This window comes from Hydra vulgaris, chromosome 09 (assembly GCF_038396675.1).
Source record: "Hydra vulgaris chromosome 09, alternate assembly HydraT2T_AEP".
Taxonomy (NCBI): Eukaryota; Metazoa; Cnidaria; class Hydrozoa; order Anthoathecata; family Hydridae; genus Hydra; species Hydra vulgaris.
Genome location: NC_088928.1, coordinates 9,885,947 through 9,910,000, shown reverse-complemented (window position 1 = coordinate 9,910,000; position 24,054 = coordinate 9,885,947). Strand labels below are relative to the sequence as shown.

The 24,054-nt window shown below is 25.1% G+C and overlaps 2 protein-coding genes across 3 annotated transcripts in view; both read right to left on the bottom strand.

The window, feature by feature from the left end:
- Positions 1–7,261, bottom strand: part of LOC100210639 (probable NADH dehydrogenase) — a 9,681-nt gene extending 2,420 nt beyond the window's left edge. Inside the window, exons 1-3 of the mRNA XM_065804677.1 lie at positions 6,531–7,261; positions 4,651–4,854; positions 4,378–4,530 (exon numbers count right to left, since the gene is read on the bottom strand). Of these exons, the coding sequence (XP_065660749.1) occupies positions 4,378–4,530; positions 4,651–4,854; positions 6,531–7,164 (991 nt within the window). The 5' untranslated portion in view covers positions 7,165–7,261. The remainder of the gene's footprint in view (positions 1–4,377; positions 4,531–4,650; positions 4,855–6,530) is intronic.
- A 3,214-nt stretch (positions 7,262–10,475) lies between these two features.
- The window catches only part of LOC100201987 (uncharacterized), a 33,733-nt gene continuing 20,154 nt past the window's right edge, over positions 10,476–24,054 (bottom strand). Inside the window, exons 2-8 of one of the 2 annotated variants that reach the window (XM_065804675.1) lie at positions 19,120–19,164; positions 14,072–14,188; positions 13,902–14,000; positions 13,403–13,501; positions 12,298–12,412; positions 12,108–12,160; positions 10,476–10,815 (exon numbers count right to left, since the gene is read on the bottom strand). In XM_065804675.1, the coding sequence (XP_065660747.1) occupies positions 10,773–10,815; positions 12,108–12,160; positions 12,298–12,412; positions 13,403–13,501; positions 13,902–14,000; positions 14,072–14,188; positions 19,120–19,164 (571 nt within the window). In that variant the 3' untranslated portion in view covers positions 10,476–10,772. The remainder of the gene's footprint in view (positions 10,816–12,107; positions 12,161–12,297; positions 12,413–13,402; positions 13,502–13,901; positions 14,001–14,071; positions 14,189–19,119; positions 19,165–24,054) is intronic. The other variant, XM_065804676.1, reaches the window with a different exon arrangement.

The window sequence follows — 24,054 nt, the reverse complement described above, 5'->3', positions numbered from 1 at the left end:
ACATTGTTTTTGTTGTTATTGTAACATTCATAAAATAAATATTATGAGCAGAGGGGAATTTAAAGTATTTTGTCCTAGTTTTAAAATTTAAAAACAAATATGTATTTTATGTTTTGATTGAAGAAAAATGGGTAAAAAAGTAGTGCTAAGTGCACAAAAAATAGGGAAATTTTTATTATTAAGGAAGGTTATTCAACACAAAAAATTGATTTAAAAACTATTTTTGTAAAGCGTTGTAAAGAAAACATGAAACTAGCGTTGTAAAGAAAACATGAAACTGGATGTAACCAAAGTTACCATTGTTCAGGGAGACCTATAGCAATGCTGAATTACTAAGCCAAATTTATCTATATCCACAGTAAAAGAAATTGTACTCGAATTGCTACCGAAATTTGCCAAGAACCTAATTCCATGCAAGAAACACCAGTATCTGTTTCAACTGTAAAACAGTGTCTTAGCAATTATGGTTTGAAAGGAAGCATTGCTGTTAAAAAACCGTTACTACGCAAGCTAAATAAAGTTAAATGATTCAGATATGCAACAAAACATTAAGATTACAAAATATAACAATGGTCATAAGTCTTGTTCACTGATGAATCAAAGTTCAAAATTTTCTGAGGAAATCATTGTTCACAGTTTATTTGATAAACGTGTGATAAAACAATGTGATCCAAAACGTGAAAATATACTGCATGATGTTCAAAATAATTTCCTATTTTGCTAGAAATATGATTGTTTTTTTATAAACAGTATAAATAAATACCTATAATGAGAAAAATCTTTATTTTTTTTATTAAATTAAATTTTATTAAATCTAACATGCGAACCCAAACTTTTGACCGGTAGTGTATATATTAGGCCACATAATCACATAAATTTTTCAAAAAATCAATTTTATTTATGGCTGCATCAAATATTGTTCCTTTTACTATAAGAAGCATTTTTTGTTATAAAAGTATTTATGCAGTACATCTCTAAGTTCTGCCGAATTTCATTTTAAGTTTGAATTATTTGAATAACAACATTAACACTAAACTTCCATTGCATCTGCTCCATTTTTTAATTTGTTTGGTTAAATACTTATGAATAATGGCGTATTTCAAATGCATTTTTATGTAAACAAATAAAAGTTATGATGCTTTGTTTAATTTTACCACATAAAGATTTTGCAATGCAATGGCTGTTTATTCCTAAAAAAATATGCTTCAATTACTGAATAAGGCAACACTTAATAATATTCCTAACTTCACATATATTTTAGTGAATTATTAAAAATAACCACCATTTAAAATAACAATAAAGTATAATAATATTTAATTAATTTTAATTTAATTTAATTAATTTAATTAATTTTTTTTTTATAAGAAAGCTTACAATTTTTAAATAGTCTTAGCTATATACATTTATATTATAAAACTAGTTGAAGTGTTGAATAAAAAATTGATTCTACAGCTACTCTAACTTTTGCATTTGTTTCAAAGAAAAAAATCAATCAACATATATTAAGTGTTACTATTTTTATTAGTCTAAAAAAATTCATTTAAAAAATAACATCTCTTATACAAAAGAAAAATAAATAGATGGTTCTAGGTATTTGTTGTTAAATAAATTTTATTTTTGCTAAGTATAAGAAATTTTAAAATATTTTTTATAGGTGGTGTTAGAGTGGTGGTGTTAAAGACATCCCCATTTCAATTAGAAGAGCATGTAAGCAAAATAAGCAAATTATGTCAAGAAATATAATTTCAAAGTTTAATCACAAAAATAATTATTTAACCAAGTTAAATCAGATTATTTAACTTTGCTGACATAGGAAACTCATGAAGCAAATATCTGGTAAAAAGTTTGAGTATTTAACTGTTTTAGTAAGTGGTTTTCTAAACTGCCCAGAAGGTAAAATTTTATCTATTAAACCTAGCCTGCAACAGGAGTTTCTATCTGTAATGGATTTAGATTTAGATAAGTGGGATCTTATAGAAAATATTGTTATCCAAGTTTTTGATACAATGGCGTGTAATAATGGAGTGAGAAATGGAGTGGCAGCACTTCTTGAGGAAAGCAAGTCTATAAAAACTCTTCTTTTGCCTTGCATGCCATTATCATGTTTTAGAACTGATTAAAGATTGGTTAGATCCAAAGCTAGTGACACACCAACTAATGATTTAAAGTTATTTAACGACCTAGAAACTCTTAAAGATATACCAAACTTCAGTTGCTGCTGAAAAAGCCCAACAAGTTTTAAACAGACACTTTTGGTATCTAACCAAACAGGTGTCTGTATTAAGTTTATTTTCAAATAAACCTTCCCCAGTTGGTAAAGAAAAAATTGCAAAAAAAAAAAGTTAGATTACAGAAAACCACTTGGTATCAATTGTGGTAAAGCAACTCTTAATTTAAACCAACCATTAAATTAAAATTTTTTTTTACTTTTAAAGGAAAAAAGTCTTGGTTCATTTTTCACAACTTAAAAGATGATGCAAAATGGCTTAAAACTCCTTCATAAGAATGGTATGAGAATGCTAACTATTTGAAGATGAAGCTACTTGTCAAAACTCTTTCCTCTCTCAGCCCCGTCAAAAGGTAACTTTTGACAGGGCTGAAAGAGGAATCAAGTTGCGTTCTGATTACCCTCAAATACTAACAAAGGTATACCAGAAAACTATTTAACAAGTTATTTAAAAAAATAATTACAAACAAAACATTTAAAACAGATCGAAAAAATATTTTTTATATTTAGGATGAAGCCGTACGAAACAAAATTTTTAATGTGGTTAAAAATCACAGAAAAATTGTTGATAATATAAATAAGGAGCAGTAATTCGCTGATTGTAGGGTAAATAGTACAGTTATTGGACACCCAAGGTATTACTTAACTTCATGTCGGTCTTTCATACACAATCAGGGATGCTGAGTCCCAAAAGGACTCCGGCTTTATATCTCTACTTTTTTCAAGTCTGTAGTTTCCAGAAGCTCTAAACATGTTTGTTGACTTATGATCTGCTATAAGAAAAAAATTCATGAGATTTAATGACTTGAAACTTATTGTTTTTAAGCCCAGAGTCCTTGCCGCCATTATACTTAAAGACTCCGGGTTCAAAAAATGATTATTCCTTTAACCTAAAAGACTCTAACCTAAAAGTAATTTTTCTAACCTCTAACCTAAAAGTAATTTTTTTCCTATTAGTAATTTTTTTCCTATTAGTAGTCCATAAACTTATTTATATATTTAGAGCTTCTGGATACCAAAAACTAGGATAAAGTAATCTTTTTGTGACTTTCAAATCCGGAGTCCTTTTTGGGACTCCGCATCCCTGTACACAATAAATAAAATACGCTTTGAAATTCAATGACATATTTAATATTTCTTTATTATTTTAACAATTGTGTTTATTTTATGAATAATCTCACCATTTTACAAAAAAAAAATTTTTAACGAAAAACATGCTGAAAAGTATAGTTATTGATTTTAGATTTAAAATGAAAATAATCAAATCCAATTTGGCAGCACTCAATGTTTTATACAAATTTTTTATGTAAAAGATCATGTTTCTTTGCAGACAAGTAAAACTTTCAAAAATTTTTGATTTTGGCCTCCAAAACTTTTCAAAAACTTTTGATTTTGACCTTGATATAAAATATGAATAATCAGTTCTAGGAAAACTGGAAATTTATAATCATATTTTTCTAAAAATTCTTATTTGAGTTTAAACAGTGGCTTTGTTTCACAATTTAAAGTTCAAACAACCTTAACAAATAACTTTTAACAACAATTTTAACAAATAAAACAAAAGACTTTAAAAAAAATAATAAAAGTGTAGTTTATTATCCATACTCAAGACTTAAGCTTATTTTGTAAAAGTAGTCTTTGCTCTGCTGACCTTTATTTGCATCAACTGTATTTCAAAAATTGTAAGATTTAGAAAAAAAAGCATTGTAAAACATAGAAAACATTCTTTATTATACATATATGTTATTACAATGGAAAATGATTATGCTTATTTATTTCCAACAGTAAAAATTTTGAAAACAAAAAATTACCATAATCCCACTGGAGTTTTTACATTAATAACAGATAAAATTTCGATACCCTGATATATATATATATATATATATATATATATATATATATATATATATATATATCTGGCCAAAAAGCAAAAGATGTAAATAAAAAATTTCTTATGTTTCTTTAAACATAGAAAAATTTTATAAATATATTTTTTATATACTATTTTTTAATTATTTATATACAATTCATAAAAAAGAGTTATAGAAATTTTTTAATTATTTTTAAAACTTTTAACAAAATAAATACAAGAAAACATATTTAAAATATTTATACTAAATATTATAAAACAAACCAATATTAAAGCAAACCTTGTCTTTCAGCCACTTGAGCAGTGCTTGGTAAAGGAGATCCATCTATGTATGAACAATCACCTATTGCAAATATACTGTCATAACCAACTACACGAAGATGATCATCTACCTTGAGTTGTTTTGATTTACCTTTGGGTAGGTCTAAACTTTCTAAGTAAAATCAATGTATTACATAATTTAATTTCTAAAACAAAAAACATAATTTAATGAATATTTTATGTTTTTAGGAATTTATTTTTAAGTTAAACCAACACAAAAACATTCTATTACCTATAAACTTTCTGGGACCAAGACCAGTTGACCACACTACAAGCTTAGTTAAAAGAACTTTTCCTGATTTCAACTTCACATAGTTCTCACCAACTTCCACAACAAAATCTTTGATTAAGTGAAAATTTTCTCTTTGTGTAATTTTTCTCTCAGCAAATTTACGTAGTCGCTGGTCGAATGAAGGTAATATTGAATCACCTTCAACTAAAAAAAAAAATATTATTTTTTATAACCCTCCCCCCTTAAAAAAAAAAAATTAAAAACTCCCTCCTTCAACTAAAAAAAATTATTTTTTTAAAATCCAATAAATAAGTGAAAATGCATTAAAAATTGCATTGAGATCTACAGTTACAGAGTGATATTCTGACATGAACAAAGATGACACTAGCGCTTAAAATAATTATTTAAAGGTTGCCAACCAAAACTGATTGGCAGAAAAGTAAAACATTGAAAAGAAAACGATCAAATTTTTTTATAGCCATAACACTTTATGTATTACACTCTTTTATAGCTTTTATGAGTTTACACAATATTTTATAAGATAATATTGTTATGAAGCCTGATTATCCACAAATAAAAACAATGATTTAAAAAAAAATTATATTTAAGCATAATCTTTTAATAAAACGCAATATAAATTTTTATATTTTCCTTTTAACTCTCAATAAATCTTTTCACTTCTTCATGCAGCAGATTTAGCATATTATTTTGAATTGCTCAAAACAAATGATAGTCTTTTAACAACCTGTTAAGAAAATAGTATACTTTTATTTTTAACTAAACACCCACTAAGGAAAAAGTTTTTTTTTCTTAGCTGGTGATTAAGTTACTAATTTCTTATTAAAAACTTTACTTTTTTCCTAGTGGGTCTTTTCTTTACGAAAAAAAATTGCAATTAAAAAGAGAGCTGATAGATGGAAATACTATTTTTATTAAAAAACTATCAATATAAGTATAAAAAAAACGCAAAAATATTATCAAATAAGCAAAAATACAAAATGATTAATAATGCAAAATATTTTTTATTGACACAATGGCAGTTACGATCTTTTTTTTTTTTTTCCAGACTTTTAAGTCAGAAAAAAAAATTAGATAATTAAATGCTAAAGAATTTTTTTGAATGAAATGAATTTGACATAACTAGAAATGTTAAAATTTTCTTAAATAATAAATATAGAGATCATAAGAATTAAAGCAAAATAGTTATTTAAAAATTTTAGCAAAATAGTTACTTTTGCTTAAATTGTGTAATAATCTCAAAAGTTTGAGATCATTAAACATCAATATTTTTATTTTATTGTAATTTTTTGTTTTAAGTGTTAAAATTGATTAAAAAGAAAGTATAAAATAAATTAAAATCATAAAATAGAGGCAAACAAAATACAACAATTATTTTATCTCATAAGAAATTCATATGAATCACACTCGCAAAGAAAAAAAGTAAGTTTTCCTAAGAAAGATTAGTACTTTTGCATATTATTTTGAATCAAAATATGTTAAATTTTTTTTCAATAGTTGCCTTTTTTCAGGATCTATAGATTATTTATTGAAAAAAAGACTTTTGGGGTAAGTTGGCTAAATTTTCACCGGACAATAATAATTCATGTATACGTATACATATACATGAATATATATATGTAGATATATTCCTATATGTATTCAAGGGTGTGTAGCAACCTTTCAAATATAATAGTAAATTGTAAAAAGAAACCTAGTTTAAATTTTTAAGTGTTTACTGACTCATGAACTTATATTTATTATAGAGTTCTTAAACTTTAAAGATTACTTAATTGGTTCTAATCTATTAGTTTTAAGATTAACCTACTTACACCTAATTTTTATACCAATTATTAACCTTTATTTATGTTGAAAAAAAATACCTAATGTTACATGAACATCATTCTTTTCTCCCGGAAATAATCTTGCAACATCATGTGTTATAAAGTCATACAACTCAGCTCCAAATTCAATACCAGTTGGACCACCACCAACAATGACAAAATGCAACAGCGACAATCTTTCCTCTTCGCTTACATATGGAAATAAACTTTGCTCAAAATTAGATATGATTTGATTACGTATTTTTCTAGCATCTGCTATTTCTTTCAAAAAATATGCATACTTTGGGACATCAGGAATTCCAAAAGTATTACTTACAGCTCCAACACCTATTACAATTTTATCGTATGATAAAGTATATTCTTTATCAGACGAGACTGCTTTACAAACAACTAATTTTTCATGTGGATTTAAGTGAATTGCTTCAGCCAACTGAAAATGATGATCATCCCGAAACTTAGTGTTTCGAATCGGTTCAATTATGCTTCGAAATTCTAAAGTCCCAACAGTTGTGCTATTTAACAAGGGTGTAAAGAGAAAATGATTTCGTGGACTAACAACAATCACATCATAAATCTTCTTGTTAATATTTTTTAACACACTATAACATCCCCATCCTGTTCCTAATAAAACAAGTCTTTTCCGATACAGAACAGATGATAAAGAGAATGGCATTTTTGCACTTATAAATAGCTGCTGGTATAATTTCTAAAACTATTGTATCTATAACTCTTTTTACCTATAAATATTTATGTTAATTAAATAACTGATACCAAATGTAACTTATGAAATACAATCATACAATTATTAAGTCAATTTAATTTATCAATTTAGCTATTTTAAATCTGCATTGAAGGTTGAAATTTAAAGAATGCTAGTATACAATTAATAGATTATCTTTTTTTTTTTTAACATATCGCTCAAACCAGAAATGCTGAACCACAAAAACAACTCAATTGTTTTAAGTCTTTGTTTTAAAATTATTTAATGTTTTTACTAAAACTCTAGAGGTTTTGGAACTCCAAAAAAGTTTAGGAACATATGAATTCCATAAGGAAAAAAATTCAGGGCTCAAACATTCTTTTTTTTTTTTTTTTTTTGCAGTATAGCATCTGCAGTTTCATACTTGTGTGTTATGAAGCAAAGTTTTACAACTGAATGTTCTTTTGAACTATGACATATGTCACAAAACAAAACCTTTTTGGTGGCTCGGTCAAGTTTCATTATGCCACTTTTCTATTAAAAAAAAATGTTATGGAAGAGTTTAAACAAGTTTTTTACAACTGAATATCCTTCCTGGTGTTGATCAGTTACGCAGATACTAATTATTTGATTATGTTACCACCACTAGAAAGTTTATTATACAAAGTTTACAAACAACAAGGCTAATCTATTATAATATAGGATCCATTTAACATCATGAACAGGACTGATTCTTTTTTGCCACCTGACCCCTACCTTATTGTTGAAACTATCAATTTCAAACATAAGCACTTAAGTATTATTAAAATCAGTAACTCTATGTTCAAAAAGAATAAATTGCTGGTTTTTAAAAATCATATTTTTATCAAAATTCAGAAGTTTCTAAGCATATTTGGAGCTTCAGAACTCAGAGTTAAGGTAAAATAAGGAATCTATGACTCAATCCTGGAGTCTGGAGTTTTTCTTCCTAAAAACCCTGTACATACCTAGTTTAAACATAAATTTTTATTAAAATAAAAAAAATGAAAATTTATGTTGATGTTTTATGTTGATTTATATTAATGAAAAGTTATGCTTCATTAAAACTTAAAATACTTCTTAAAAACAAAATTTAAATTATATGAGCATAAATAATTTCTTAACAACTTAAGTTAGTATTCCCATAACTGAAATATATCAGTATCAGCATGATATAATATTGTGCCAACTTTACTGTACAGAAATAAAAGTGTGTGTGTATGTATGTATGTACAGTCGCGATCAAAAGTTTGGAACATTTTAAAAATTTGCAGAATTTTGAAATATTTGTTTAAAAATTTTTTTTAACATTTTTACAAATTTTGAGTATTAATATTATATTTGTGCGAAATGTTATAAACCAAGAAATTTGTTTTAGTCATAGCTTATTGTTATTTTAGCAAAAAATAAAAAAATAATTATGGGAAAAACTTATGAGTTAACAACAGAAAAATGAGCACAGATTGTTATTCTTCATGTAAAAGGATTGACCCTGACTTTTATTGCTGCATGTTTTAATGTAACTTATAGCTGCAATATAAAAGTATTAAAACAATATCAAGAATTTGGTGATTTTAAAAGTGAAGCTAGAACTGAACGACCAAAAGTGACTATTCAAAGGGGAGATAATTGTGTTCAGCGTTATGCGAAAGCACATCCGTTTGCCAGTGCTTGTGAAATTTTATCTGAGATATTTCTAACCATAAGCACCCATAAGCGGAAATTGAAGGGAAGGGAGGATAAAATATTCAGCGACAAATCACTTATTGAACAATTTGGTTTTCGTTTGACAAGTGTTAGACGCCCGCCTTGCCAACAATACAACCCCTAGTAATGTTTGTGTACTGTAAAACATTGCCCTAAAATCATGATATGGGTGCAAATCAAATTGGTGGTTTATGGTTGCCCATACTCCTAACACCACAATCAATAGCCATATTTTTCTTGAAATACTTAAAAACAAACTTAAAAAATTCATGAACATCACGAATACCCAGAAGTTTCAGCATGACGGAGCACCCTGTCACAGGGCCAAGCATGAGAACAGGGTTGAGATCATTGGCCCCTGGCCTGGTAACTCACCTCACCTCGATCCCATTGAAAACTGCTGGAATCATCTTAAAAAATCTTAAAAAAAATCTTAAAGTTCAGAAACTAATCTCTCATTTCCAGGTGATTTACCAGAAAAAATTAGGCAGGTATAAACTCAACTTGTGACTCCTGAGAATTTAAGAAAGCTTATTCACTCTATTTCTACCCGCTTAGGTAAAATGTTTGAATGTTAAAGGACATCATACTAAGTATTAACCTCAAGTATTAAATTCATAAAATATTTACTAATGTTTCAAAGATACTTTTGTCAACTGTCGTTGTTACTAATATATTTTGATGAAATAAATGAACAATTTAATGAAAATTGTGTTTTTTTATGCAATGTTTCAAACTTTTGATCATGACTATATGTATGAATGTATGTATATATGTATATATATACATATATACATATATATATATATATATATATATATATATATATATATATATATATATATATATATATATATATATATATATATATATATATATATAATTTTATGCAACAAATGTTGCATAAAATTTATTAATACATTTGAAATTCAAATACATAATTTTCATCTTTTTTTTAATCTCTTTTTTATGTAACAATCTGAAAAATTTTTATGCAATGAACTAATTTATAGTGTAAAAAAAATTTATAGTGTAAAAATCTAATTTAATAGCGATAATTTCCATAAAAATACTCATACTTCAAAAATTTTAAAAAATTGAAATTTTTTTTTTTTCAAATTTTATTAAGAATTCAATTTCGTTACCTCATTTAAAATATATATCTTTTTTTTATTATCAATTTTTTTATATGTAATGTATTTAAATTTAGTATTTTTTAAAGTTAGAATTTTCTAGTAGAGATAAAATAAAATAAAAAAGTTCACTTTCAAAAATCATGGGTAAAAAAATGATTTTTTATGGGCTGTCTTACACCCTGTCAACTTGCTACAAAACTTAATTGAAACTAAAATTTCACAAGATAATTTTTTTTTTTGTAATCATTTTTACAATTAAATTGTGTTTATCATTGTTCAGGTTGCTGTATAAAAATTACTGTATAAAAATCAGCTTGATTTTTAAAAATTTATAGTTTTATGAAAAAGGGAAAGATTTATAAATGTTTAAAATTTGAAAAGATAATAAATTATATAAATTTAAACAAAAAATATAAATAACAATTTATTAGGCAATTTTATATAATATATTCTTTAAAATATCAAAGAACAAAAATAACAAAAAATTATAAATAAAATCTCGATAATTTTTACATCAACAAATAAAAAGTCAATCTATTTTATTGTTCAATATAACCACATGACAAACATTGCATATTCAAATCTAACTTTTAATGTAACCACATTGCACATGTTTCAAACTGATGATTATTTTTTCAGATACAGCTTGAATGTATTGGCAGATGTCCAGATAACCTTCAACTCATTCATAGCATCAACACAGCATTAATGATATCAAACTTATTCAGTCATTATTTCATCTTCAATAGAATATAACTCCATTCTAAAAAAAAAATATGTTTTATAATTTTTATGTTATAAAGTTTTTTTTAAAACTTTATTGTAAGGGAGATTTAAGAATTGTGGTCAACTCTTTGATTATTTACTGAGTCTTTTTTTTTTTGGTTTGTTATGACTTCTAACAAGGCTGCAAACAACCAGAATCAGGTTGGTAGTTACTAGAAAACAACGAATAGAATTAAAGAGCACGGAAATGGTTGACAGAAAACTTGAAAAGTTGTAGGTTGAATGAGTCAGGAAAACATGAAGATGGGATAGAGTTCCAAAAGGTTGAAATGCGGGGAAAAAAAACTAGAAGAATAAAAGTTTTTAGTACATGCAGGGACAGATACAGTAAAAGAATATGACTTTGCTGAGTGATGAGTCAAAAAAGAATGAGTTTTGGTTGATAGATCCTGAGAGAAGCAACCATGATAGTATTTGTAAAAAAGAGAAAGAGATGCAACTTTACGACGATGGGAAAGAGGCTGAAGTTGGGCGAATAAAGCATATTAACAAAATATAACAATAGAATATAAAATAATTATTGCTAATTATATTTATTTAATTGCTAACTATATTTATATAATTTTTGATTTCAACAATAAATTGTCAAAATTGCTTAATGAACCTTGTTTACATTTTTTAGTATTTTTATTTTATTTTAATTATAGAATTTGCAAAATGTTCTTTAATTAATTAAAATATATTCTGTAAATTATCTTGTGTTTGATTAAAACAAACTCTTTAAAACATTTTTATTCAACTAGAACATTTTACTATTTAAATAAAATCATTTTAAAATTACTTTAAAAGATTTTAGAAATTATAAATATTGAGGATAACTTGATCATAACTATTTCAATCCATTAATTTTAAAAATTTACCAACAAAATAAAAAATTAAATAATTAAAATGATACTTTCTTCTATTTGAAATCAAAGTTGAAAATAAAATAAAACTAATTAAAAAAAAAAGTTAAAAAGAAAAACAAATTAAGTTTTTTTTTTAATTTACATTAGCAGCTCCAAGGGTGACTCCCTTTGGAGTTACTAACGCAAATAAAAAAAATGAAAATGTATTACTTAACTTGAGAAAAACACCGCACAGAAAACTTGCAAATCTACTTTTAGTTCTAAAAATTTTTGCTTTTAGCTTTTTTTTTAACTTTAATTTTACAAATTTTTCTACAAATCTACTTTTAGTTCTACAACTTTTTCATGAATTTTAAACATAAGTGTGTGCAGCATTTTTTCATAAAATGATCATAATTATTAATACAGACTAAATAATTACCCTTCCACTTTTGGAATGAAGTTTTCCACAGATTCACAATTAATTGTTCTACTCTAAATTATTTTAGGACAAAAAAAAAGTTTTTACAAACAGCAGTTTTATTTCACATTTGAGTTTTAAATTGAGTTTTAAAATAATGATAACAAGAAAGGAAGGATAATTTTACACTTAACAATAAAAAATAAATTACCTTATCATCATTGTTTCTTTTTGCATTATCTTTTTTTTCATGGCTTTGCTCAAATGACTTTAACAATGTGTTCTTTATTGGCTCATACAAGACAAGTGCAAGGGCAGATTGATTTCTTAAAATAATAAGTTTTAGAGTATTTTTATTAGTAATTTTGAAGGAAAAAAAACTTTTTTAAAATAAAAGTAACCTCCTAAAAACTCTAGAGGGGGAACACACTTTTACATACACCTTAATTCTTAAATTAAATCCTGTAAGAGGATATACAAAATAAATATATTTAAAAAATAAATGTAAAATTTTTGAGATAGTTTGATCAATCCAGTTGATTAATTTACAAGCTATTAAAGAGGCTATTCTTGAAAAACAATTTGGCAGCATTACGCTTCTGTCACAGTTTCGCCACCTCCCCATAAAATTTAAGACAGAATTTGCAAAAAATAACAATTTGTTTACTTCTTTTTAAGCTTTAAAAGTATTGTAAAAAAGAGGAAGATATATTGTGAAAAAAGATTATGAAAAAAGGAAGATATATTTTATATTTTAGTGGTGTTTAATGGATTAAATGTTGGAACTTGAAGAAAAATTATAGTTCAATTTCTAATAAAACTGTCTGTTTAACCTTGTCCATTTAAACTTAAAAAAAGCAAGAAAAACCAGCAGCAAATTAAAATTAACTTTACAGTAGTTATAAAAATATTTTATATTAAGATTAATCAAATTTAAGAATCTTGAAACTTGAATCTTAAAAATTATAGAATTTTTTTTTTTTAAAAAAAAAACTTTTAAAACTGCAAGTTATATGTGCCTTACATTTTATAACTATTAAATTGTAAACTTTACATTTTTATTTTATCATTTTTGATTTAAATTAGTTAAATAAGTATAATAAGAAAGTTTAATTATTTAATTACTTGTTTTAAATTCATTATAAGTTTAGAAACAAACTTTCATCAATTCAACATCAATTCAACAGAGACTTACATGGATTTATCAATTCAACATCAATTCAACAGAGACTTACATGGATTTAATCAATTCAACATCAATTCAACAGAGACTTACATGGATTTATCAATTCAACATCAATTCAACAGAGACTTACATGGATTTAACAATCTTCTTTGGTAATATGCTATTATCAATTCGAGCAAATTCCTTCTTCAGATCATCATGAACATAAAACTGAGGAAACTGTGAAGATCTATTTTTATAAAAAAAAAAATCAAAAAATTTGGAGAATTTAAGCCCAATCAATAAATCAATTTATATGATATTAAAAAAATATCAATCAAATTTAGGATAATGTATTTCTTAAAGAAAAAAACATCAACAGAAAAAATAATTAAACAGTTGGATAGTAGCCTTATTGTATGGTAGATAACAATTTTAAATAATCTAATTAAATTATTAATATAAAAACAAATGTTTATTATTATTAATCATACAAAATCAAAGACGATGTAATTAAATCTTAATGTTACTAACACAAATAATAAAACTAATTCTTGATAATAAAATATTTCAGACACTAGCAACAACAAAAAAAACACATAAATAAGTTCATCTGACAACATTTAACATAATATATAACATAAACAAACTTGTTATCAGCTGATGTGTCCAATACAATATCTTCATTTTCGCTGTCTGTTTCAAATGCATCAAGTTCTTCAAACCCTTCATCATGCCCTTTAGAAAGACTGCCAAAAAAATTATTTGGTTAAGATAATAAAGATTTTTTTTTCATTATAACTATGATCTAAATAAAAACCTGTTTGATTTAGGAGAAGGAATAGGTTTATCAGTTGAATCTTGTCCCAGACTCATTCTCTGCATGGAATTTGCAATACGTGCCTCAGTGATAAGTTGTTTAGTGACAGGATGGAAACTAACAAAATAAAAAATAAAAATAAAAAATTATTATTAATTTTGTATATAATTTATTTTAAACATTGAAAACAAAACTTGATTTAAAAAAAATATTGAATGTTAATATAAAATTGGATTTATAAACAAACTAATAAATAATACCACTGAATTATCAACAAAAAATGATCATTGTTAAATATGATTTTTGTATTTTTAAAAATAAATTTTAATTTAGATTTAAAAATAATCTCATTGATATATTATAAAAAAACATCTATAACATGAGTTATGCATATTTCAGACGCTTTTAACTTTAAATTTAGATTACAATGTTTAAACTTTTGGGATTTTAAAAATATTTGTGTATATTCAAGTGAGGCTTGACAAGCTGAATAAAAATTTAACTATTTTTTAAAAAAAAAAACAATATTTTATTTACTAAATTAGTTATAAAAACACTATAAGAAAATTCGAAATAGCATGCAGTGGATGTTAATTCAGATACCATTATGTCAGATACCATTATGTCAGATACCATTATGTCAGATACCATTATGTCAGATACCATTATGTCAGACACCATTATGTCAGACACCATTATGTCAGATACCATTATGCATGTATAGAAAAAGTAAAAGATGTCAAAAAAATTTTTTTTCAATAGTAAAAAAATAAACACAAACACGCGCATGCATTTACTTATCAGGTTTTATTTTTTATATATAAAACAATTAATTTAATTTCAAACTTTTATATCACAGACAATTGCATACATTTGCAATAAAAAATATGTAAAGTCAAATTGATATTATATCTAACTAATAAAAAGAAAAAGTACCACAAAACCATTTACCACAGTCACAAGCTATCCATTGATAATTTAATGGGTCTTGTAGATGAACTTTACCACATTCACAAGTCATGGGTTGAATAACTTGTGTGGTTTAATAATGGACATAATATGCAACTAACATAAGCTCTTCAGTCATAGTTCTTTTACTTACTGTACCAGGATGCTTCCCATTTACACGGTCATTAAAAACAGATTTTGGTATGTCATATTTTTGAGCTGCTTGTTGTTAGTTTAATGTTACTTTATCCAATTATGCTAAAGCTGCCATTTTCTCTTCTTTGTCATACTTTTAATTTGTAAATAAGGCATATGTAATTAACACATCGTCTAACTCTAATTTCACAATGTACTCTCTTTCTATATATGCACATTTAACAATATATATATATATATATATATATATATATATATATATATATATATATATATATATATATATATATATATATATATATATATATATATATATACACACACACACATATATATATGTTAAATGTGCATACATATTTAATATAATTAAATAGAATCCAAATTTGCAAAAATATAATTGCAAAAATATAAATATAATATTAAAAATAATAAGTTTTAGTTTAAGGGTTAAGGTTAAAAAAAAAATTAACTTTTGTTTGAAACCGCAATTAGAATAAAAAAGAAAAAAAAATTCACTCAAGGTTGCTTGTACCCTCTGTAGCCACTAATGGTTGCTTGTAGCCACTGCAGCCACTTGTGGTCACTTATTTTTTAGTTGAAAAATTTACATAATGTATTACAATACTTTAAATGCATATTGCTTCAAAAATGGTAGTATATAATTTTTTTTTCAGATTATGAAAGATTATAATCTTCTTAATATTGAAAGAAAAAAATTCTTTTAAAATCTTTAACTTTAACCTTAAAATTTGATTTTCAAGTCCGAAATAACAATGTGTCCGAAATATGCATAACTGACGTTATATCTAAGTGGTTCAGCAAGATTTTAACAATTGGTTAAAAAAGTATGTAAAAGAAAATTAAGATTTCTTTTTGATTTAAATAAATTTGTCATTTTAAATAGTGGTTGCCTGCAGCCAAGTTAGGAGTAAATTAGTTTTTTTTTTTAAAAAAAAGGTATGAATTATAAAAAAAAAAGTGTTTGTAAAAGTGTATAAGTGCATTGTGTAACACTTTTAGTGTGTAATAACTATGTATATATTTTGTATTGCACAATACTATTGTACATTGTGTAATACTATTGTATGTGTATTGTATTATATAACGCTATTGTACCTGTATTGTTTTTACATTAAAATAAATAAAGAACATATAAATATTTAAATATAAAGGAACAATTGCAGTAAATATAGTGCCTAAAGTTGCTAAGTTACTCATACATCTATAATGAAATATAAACAATACTCTAATCATGATAGTTTTAAGATGTTAAATATTAATGAATATTATTTTAATTAATATTATTCTTAATATATTCTTAACAGTAAATATACAAAACATAAATATCAATTTAGTATTAACCTTCCTATTTTAAATTAAATTTTAATAAAATTTAAATAAAAATACAAGTAAACCAATTAAAACATATAAAAACAATAATATTATTAAAGGTAAGATACTGATTTTAATTTTACTATGTTAACTATAATGCCTCTAATCAAAGAATGAGAGAAGTAAAATAACTCCTTGTACTAATCTGAGAAACTATGAACTTAGTGTAATTCCGATTTAGTGTTTACTATTTACAAATCACTAAGCAGTGATTCCATTAAATGAAACAAAAAAGTTATTTAGTAACTACTTAGTTTCTACTTTTAGTAACTTTTTGTACTAATTTTATTGTTTGAGTTGTGTCCCTGTTAGTGATTTGTTGATACTACATAAGGAGCCCTTTCTTACAAACTTAAGCAACTGTATAGCTTATTGTTTAAAACACCATTTACTATCTACGATTGAGTCAAGTTTTCAAACAAATTAAAGATATGACTTGAGTACCTTGAAATGTTAAGTATAAAACCAACATTATTGTCAAACTATTTTTTTTTATATCTTTTACAAATATTCAAGATCTTTAAAGTAACTTTTAACCCATTGAATTTTACAAAATTCAACAGAGCTATTTGCTCTTTGTAAAATTAATTTAAATTCAGCTTTTTCATCTTTAGATAATAATGTTAAATGCTATTATTCTTTTATTCACAAAGCACCCAATATTTGGCTACAGCATTAACTTAAGTATTCACCTATTTGTTGTTTAAAACCAAGTAAGAATCCACTGAGTGCTCTGATTTTTAAAAAACCTAGAGATTGCTCTGACATCTCTTACTATTGTTTAACCTCTAAATTTCATTTAATTCTTGTTATCATTAGTAAGATCTTTGAATCCGTTTAAAAGTTAAAAGTTATTGAAAAATTATGACTTTTTTGTGACCACAAGTTCCTGGGTCATAAACCAATAAATATTTGTACGAAAGTAATAAGAAAAAAACATCAACTCAATTTTCTGGTGGTCACCAACAAAAATGAAAATTCAAACTTACCATATATGCGTATAAATAAAATTTCAAACAACTTTACAATTGTTATTTTTTAATTCTAATTTTTTTAATTGGAGTTATTATGCAGTTTTTAAGCATTTAACAGTTTATTATTACATCATAGCACTCTAAATTAAAAATAAATATAAAATACAAACTTAAATAACAATTCTACAAATAAAAAAAGCTACTGTATGTATTAAAAAAAAATGTTGTGTGGTATTCAGCTTAATTAAAGCGTAATGTACAATTGGCAAACATAAATTCAGACAATCTTCTCCATAAACTCTTCATATAGTTTATCTGGATAAGATTTGTTCATGATGAACCCAATCTTTTGTTTCCAGTAACTTCTGGGTTACCACAATCCTTTATCTATGGTCCAGTATTGTTCCTAATCTATACTAATGATCTTTTTGGAAATTTTACCGCACACTCAAGTGACACTATTTGCTGATAAAACAATCATATACTGCAGTCTAAATGAACATTCATTACTTTTAGATCGCCTAAAAAGAACAGCTGATCATGAGTGTGATCTTTTTCTGTGACAGAACAGGGCTACCAGTGGTCAAAGGACCCAAAACTCAGCTGTTTACTGCTAATAATTAACAAATTGTTTTTGATATTGATGATTATTATTGATGAATAGCATCACTCTTGCTCTACTCTACATCTTCTTTCATTGCTGATCTCTCATAAAACTATATCATTGTAATGGTTAGCATCTGCAAAAAAGTTGCCTCTCTTTATTGTGCTAAATATTTTTTTTATTTCTGATTCCTTTAACTCTACATACTGATTCTTGAATCAAAATTGTTGTTGTTAAGTTTAATTCTCACAGTGATTTTTGAAAATATAAGGATAATTTTGATCTGAAAATTGCAAAGGTTCCTAATCTCTGTTTGAAATGAAAGTTTCTTGAAGAACTGAATAATACATTTAAGGAAATTTTCTTATTCACAATAAGAACCAGAAGGATTTTTTCAAAAGAGAAACATTAAGACTCTGATCTTGATGGTTAAGATCTTCAATTAAAAAAGAAACTAATGGGATGAACATATACAGTTTTATCCACCAAAACAGTATAAATTAGAATGCTTTGAAAAAACTGAGGAAAAACCAAAAGGAAAAAAAAACAGGAAGAAAATATAGAAAAATGGCGAGAATGAAAAACTTATTTAAACTAAAGATTTAAGTTTCATTAATATATAAAATTATAAATCTTATTCATAATTCATTGACTTAACTTAATTTAAAAAGTAGCTTTTCTTAAAAAAGGAACTTAAAACACTTAACCATTTATTGTAACTTTAATTCATTTTATAAATTTAACAGATATTTTATTGACATCGAAATAAAATTTATTGATGTAGAAATAAAAATAATCAGTTGAGTATAAGGTGTTTAAGTAAAAGTTAAAATTCTTTTATAAATTTTATAAATGAAATTTAATCTATTAAATTTTATTTATAAAAAAAATCGATAACAAACTTTATTTTAAAAATAATTTATTAAAACACTGACAATTTACTTATTTTATAAAAAAACTTAATTTGGATGTACCTCTCATTTGAACCCTTTCTTTTGCCATGACTTGTTTGAATTACACTAAAAAGAAATCAATATTTTTTTATATCATCGAAAAGTAAAAAAAAAAAAAGTCAAATAAAAAGTAGTTACAGCAATCGAAGGAATAACAAAAGATTTAGCAAATTTCATAGTAATTTTCCTTTTATTAATTTCCAATGTACTTTAGAATACATTCAAATGTAACAAGTTAAAAAAATAACAACTAAAGCTGCAGAAAATAAAACATTTGACTGATTTCCCTGTCTAATTAGAAAAAAAAAAAAAAAAAAAAAATTTCCCTGCTTGATTAAAATGATAATAAAAAACTTAATTAGTTCCCATTGGACATTTATTTCATATAAATACCAGTGTAATAAATATATTTTGAAATACAATGAACGCACGATTATGAACCCATTTTGAAACTCCACAGTAAAATAAGTGAAAACCAATCAAAAAAAAAAATTTGATCAAACCAAAACATTTTTTTTCTGTACTTTTTGAATTTAGAAACTAAACCTTTTTTGGCTACAAGTTGTATATGCTGTTCTTTTTTCTAGGCTTTATTTTTTCAGCAGGATGATAGCATTTGTTTGTGTCTAGTTTTACATTATTTAGATTCTCTTTCAGCTAACTTAAGCTTGGTTCTTCTCTTCTCTTTTGAGATTATCAATTCTACTTTATACTTTTTGAATGTAAACTATAAAATATTGCTAAAACCTTTTTTGAAATGACTTGTCATCATTTTTAAAGTTTTGAAATTTGAAGTACAGTTTATAAATATTTTTTTTCAAATGAAATATAATTTTTTTTTTTTAATTTTAAGACTCCAATAAAGTGGCAAAAAAACAACAACATAAGAAATAAAAAAAAAGTGCTCAAAAAAACCCAAGACATCGCATTTCACGATGGGTCATTCTATGCTGAATTGAACAAAATTTTATGATTTTAACATGGACTGCCTCAGACTTTCATGATATTTTGGGTTGGTTTTTATTAATGAGATAAGCAATTCCTAAAAATTTCAGCTTAAAATCTTTTTGGTTCATGGTCATATAAAATTTCTGATTTTCCTAAAAATAAAAACTTTAGTAGTGAAAACATGTTTTGTTCATACTTTGAAGCTCTATTTTTAAAAACAAAAGCTCTAACTTTAAAAACAAAATTTCAGGAAACCTTCTAGTTGGTTTATTGTATACAACTTTAGACTTACTTAAGTAAAACTTTGACATTGAGTTTTTGAATGTTATATTTTATCAAATTTAGGTTTAATTTAAAAGGTCTAAATGTATATTTCTTTAGCTTATTGAACTTTATTACCTACATAAATTATTGTGTCAATAATTGAGCTGTGTTTTAGTACATTTTATACATCATTTAATTAAAAAAAGTTTAAGTACAAAAATTGTCCATTTGGTTAACTTCTTATGCAGCTCTGCCAATTCCCCAATTTGTATGTGACTAACTGGAAAACTGGGATCTAACAAATTAGAAGAGAAATAATTATAGTGATTAAAAACATCAAAGAAATTTCTGATATAATAATGAAATGGCCAACCATACCATACTATTTATGGAATGTTGCTACATTGACTATCTTATAGTTTGCTGCTACACTGACTATCTTATAGGCTGCTGTTACTAAGGAGTGCAGCTACATCGACTGAGGGTTTGGTTTGGGCAGGCAGTCTTATTTTATATATATATATATATATATATATTTTTTTTTTTTTGAACAAAAAAAAATGAGGTTGGCAATTTATTTTTGTTAACCCTCGGAATCAGGGTTGCCGAATGCCAACCCTGATTCCGAAGGCTGTATATGTGTGTGTGTGTGCATGTTTGTGTATATATATATCATGGTGGCCACACTTTTTTTGCTTGAAAAAATTAATATAATTTTGGAGATTTTTTAAGGTTTTTAAGGAAATTTACCAAGAAACTTGAAAAAAAAAGTATAAAAATCTTAGGAGATTTTAGGAGGATTTTTAAAAACAAAGTGGCACTAAAATATTTTCATTTTATTTAAAAACTGTAATAATGCCTAGCTAAGATAAATAAGATAAAATTAGGGCCCAAACACTGTTATTTAAAATAATCTAACGTCTCTACACATACAAAATATTAATTGAAACAAATCAATTTCATAGTTGCATTATAAATGTATCAAATTTAACATTGCACTAAATAGATGACTTTATGACTAAGAAACAGAAAATAAATAATCAAAAATCATTAAAATACACAACGAATTTCAAAAACTAAACTTTATATTTCATATTATCCAGTCATAAAAAGAAATAATCAAATCAGAAAAAAAAAACAGTTGAAAAACTTAAACATTCAAATATAAATCTCAGCTTTCTTGTCAACAAGTACTTTTTTTGCTGCAGTAATTTTTTCTATTAAGTCCTACTTTTCAGAGGCAACCCTCTTTAGCACATTAGATTTTATAATATTTGACTTAATTTCTATCAAAATTATTTTCTATTTTTCCACTTGCAATGCATACTCATCTGCATCATACCTAAGCTGAAGTATGGTACCTTCAAGGGTGTGATCTCTTCATTAAAATTTTGCAGTTTTGTATCACAGTCAGTTTTTAGAGGCCTTCAGGGACTTTTCTGACTGCTAAAATATATGTGCACCCTTGACATGTCCCATAAGTTTAGTTGTCATAGCCGATTGGGATATTTTCACTGCACAGTTTCCACAAGAAGAGGTGTCATAGGATTGTCAGTTTGGAAAACTAACAAGAAAAAACTTAACAATTTTGCAGTTTCCTTAAAAAATTGCAACTTTATAGGGACTAAAACAGCTTGAGTAAGATTTTCGAAATCAGCACAATGGGACAGGCTATCATGGAATATCTTATACAACAAAGACAGTAATTTGTTCAACTTCCATCCTGAAGCATTTGTACCATTCTTGAATGAACAGTGCATTGTGTGAAGGCCGCATAATACAATTGATACTAACTGGGTTCACATTCACTTCTCTTAGTACTCAAATTAGAAAGGAAAGACATATTAACATTTGGACCATCCCTGATAACCTGGAGCATTTTATCTTTTTCTAAACCACTCAAACATTTATGGAAATTTATCATAATATCAACAGCACCAGCTTTTCCAAAGAATTCAAAAAATTATTATTCCCAAAGAGTTGTAATAACTTGTTTTTACCATCTCTAATGAGGACTCCCAATATCTAACATGCAAATCCATCTGACTCTTCAACTCACAGGCATATGTTGTTTATATTTTCATTCATTAACATGTATTTTCATGTATTTTTAATGTGTTCAACAGAGCTAACCTTTTAACATACAACAATCATCTAGATCATATTTAAAAAATTAAGAATATATTTTGCAAAATAATTTATTTTATAAATTTGGCATTTAGCTGGTGGCTTTCTTAATTTTATGATAGGTGATGATTGAAAAAGTTAAAAAAACAATTATATTACATAATTATATTTTTAGAAAAAAACTTTTGGCAAAAAGGCGTAGTTAAAATAAAGATTATGCGGAAATAAAAAATCATCAAACATACCTAACATAATAAAATAATATTCAACCAAATAAAATATTTTATAATTGTCTTTTAACAGCTTTTAAAATTTAGCTTTATATTTGACTGACATTTTCTATTCGGAAAATACAAAATTAGTTTAGGTCAGGGTTGGCATTAAAAAACCCGCCCAAAAAAACCCAGGTAATCTGGGTTTTATTGGGTTTTTTAAAGATATTTAATAATTTTATGAACTTTCATAACCAACATTAACATTATAACTATAATATTATTAACTAAATTAATTATTAACTACTTTTATTAACTAAATTATTATTAACTATTATTATTAACTATTATAACCAACAATAACAGCTCTTAGAGCAGATATATATATATATATATATATATATATATATATATATATATATATATATATATATATACATACACACACAAGGCTGGATTAATATACACAAGATTGGACTTGTTTACCAATTATTTGTTAATTCCAACTTTATTAAATAAGGTTGAAACTAACAATAAAAAAACAAAAACATACATTTTTAAATATTACATAAATAATATTAATAAGATAAATATATTAAAATATAATTTTGAACATAAAAATAATATAATAAATAAAAATGGAAAATTAAACTTTTTTTTCCATGAAAATTGGTAGATATAACCATATAATTCTAATTTACTAATTTGCTATTTTGTCTTATATCAATTTTTGTTATTTAATAAATGAAAAATAATGTGCGTTCTAAGAAATGAATATAAAAATTTGGTATTTTGATCTTTTAATTTAATATTTTACCAAATTTTTACTTTTAATAGTTTAATTAATTTAATCAACTTACGAGAGCATAACAAAACTTGTTAAATTCTCTCAACATTACAAAAGGGCGATAGAACCCTATTATTCTAACACCACGATATATTAAATTGACCTGTTGCTGCATTAAAAAAAAAAAAAGCCATGTCAAATAAATAACATACATAACATAAACTTAACATATATAAGTCTAAAAATTAATTTTTAGAAGCATCTTTATGCTTTTAAATAGGGACATTTGCATAAAGTATTTTGATGAAAGATATAGTTCTATTTGCCAACATAACCCAGCTTTACTTTCCTGCTGTAAATATAAAGTTGTTTACTTTCATGTATAAATTAATAAATATTAATTTGGTTTAAATTGATATTTTTTCAAATGGTTTAAACTGTGTGGTTTAAACCTATTAACTCTGAATAAAGCAAAAGTTCAACTCAAGTAAATATGCAAACCAAAAACACTAATAAAGTTCCTTTTAAGACAAAACCAAATAGTTACTTTTAACGTGATTAATCCCAAGACTCATTCAAATTACGTAACCAATCAAATGTGTAAGAAAATAAACAACC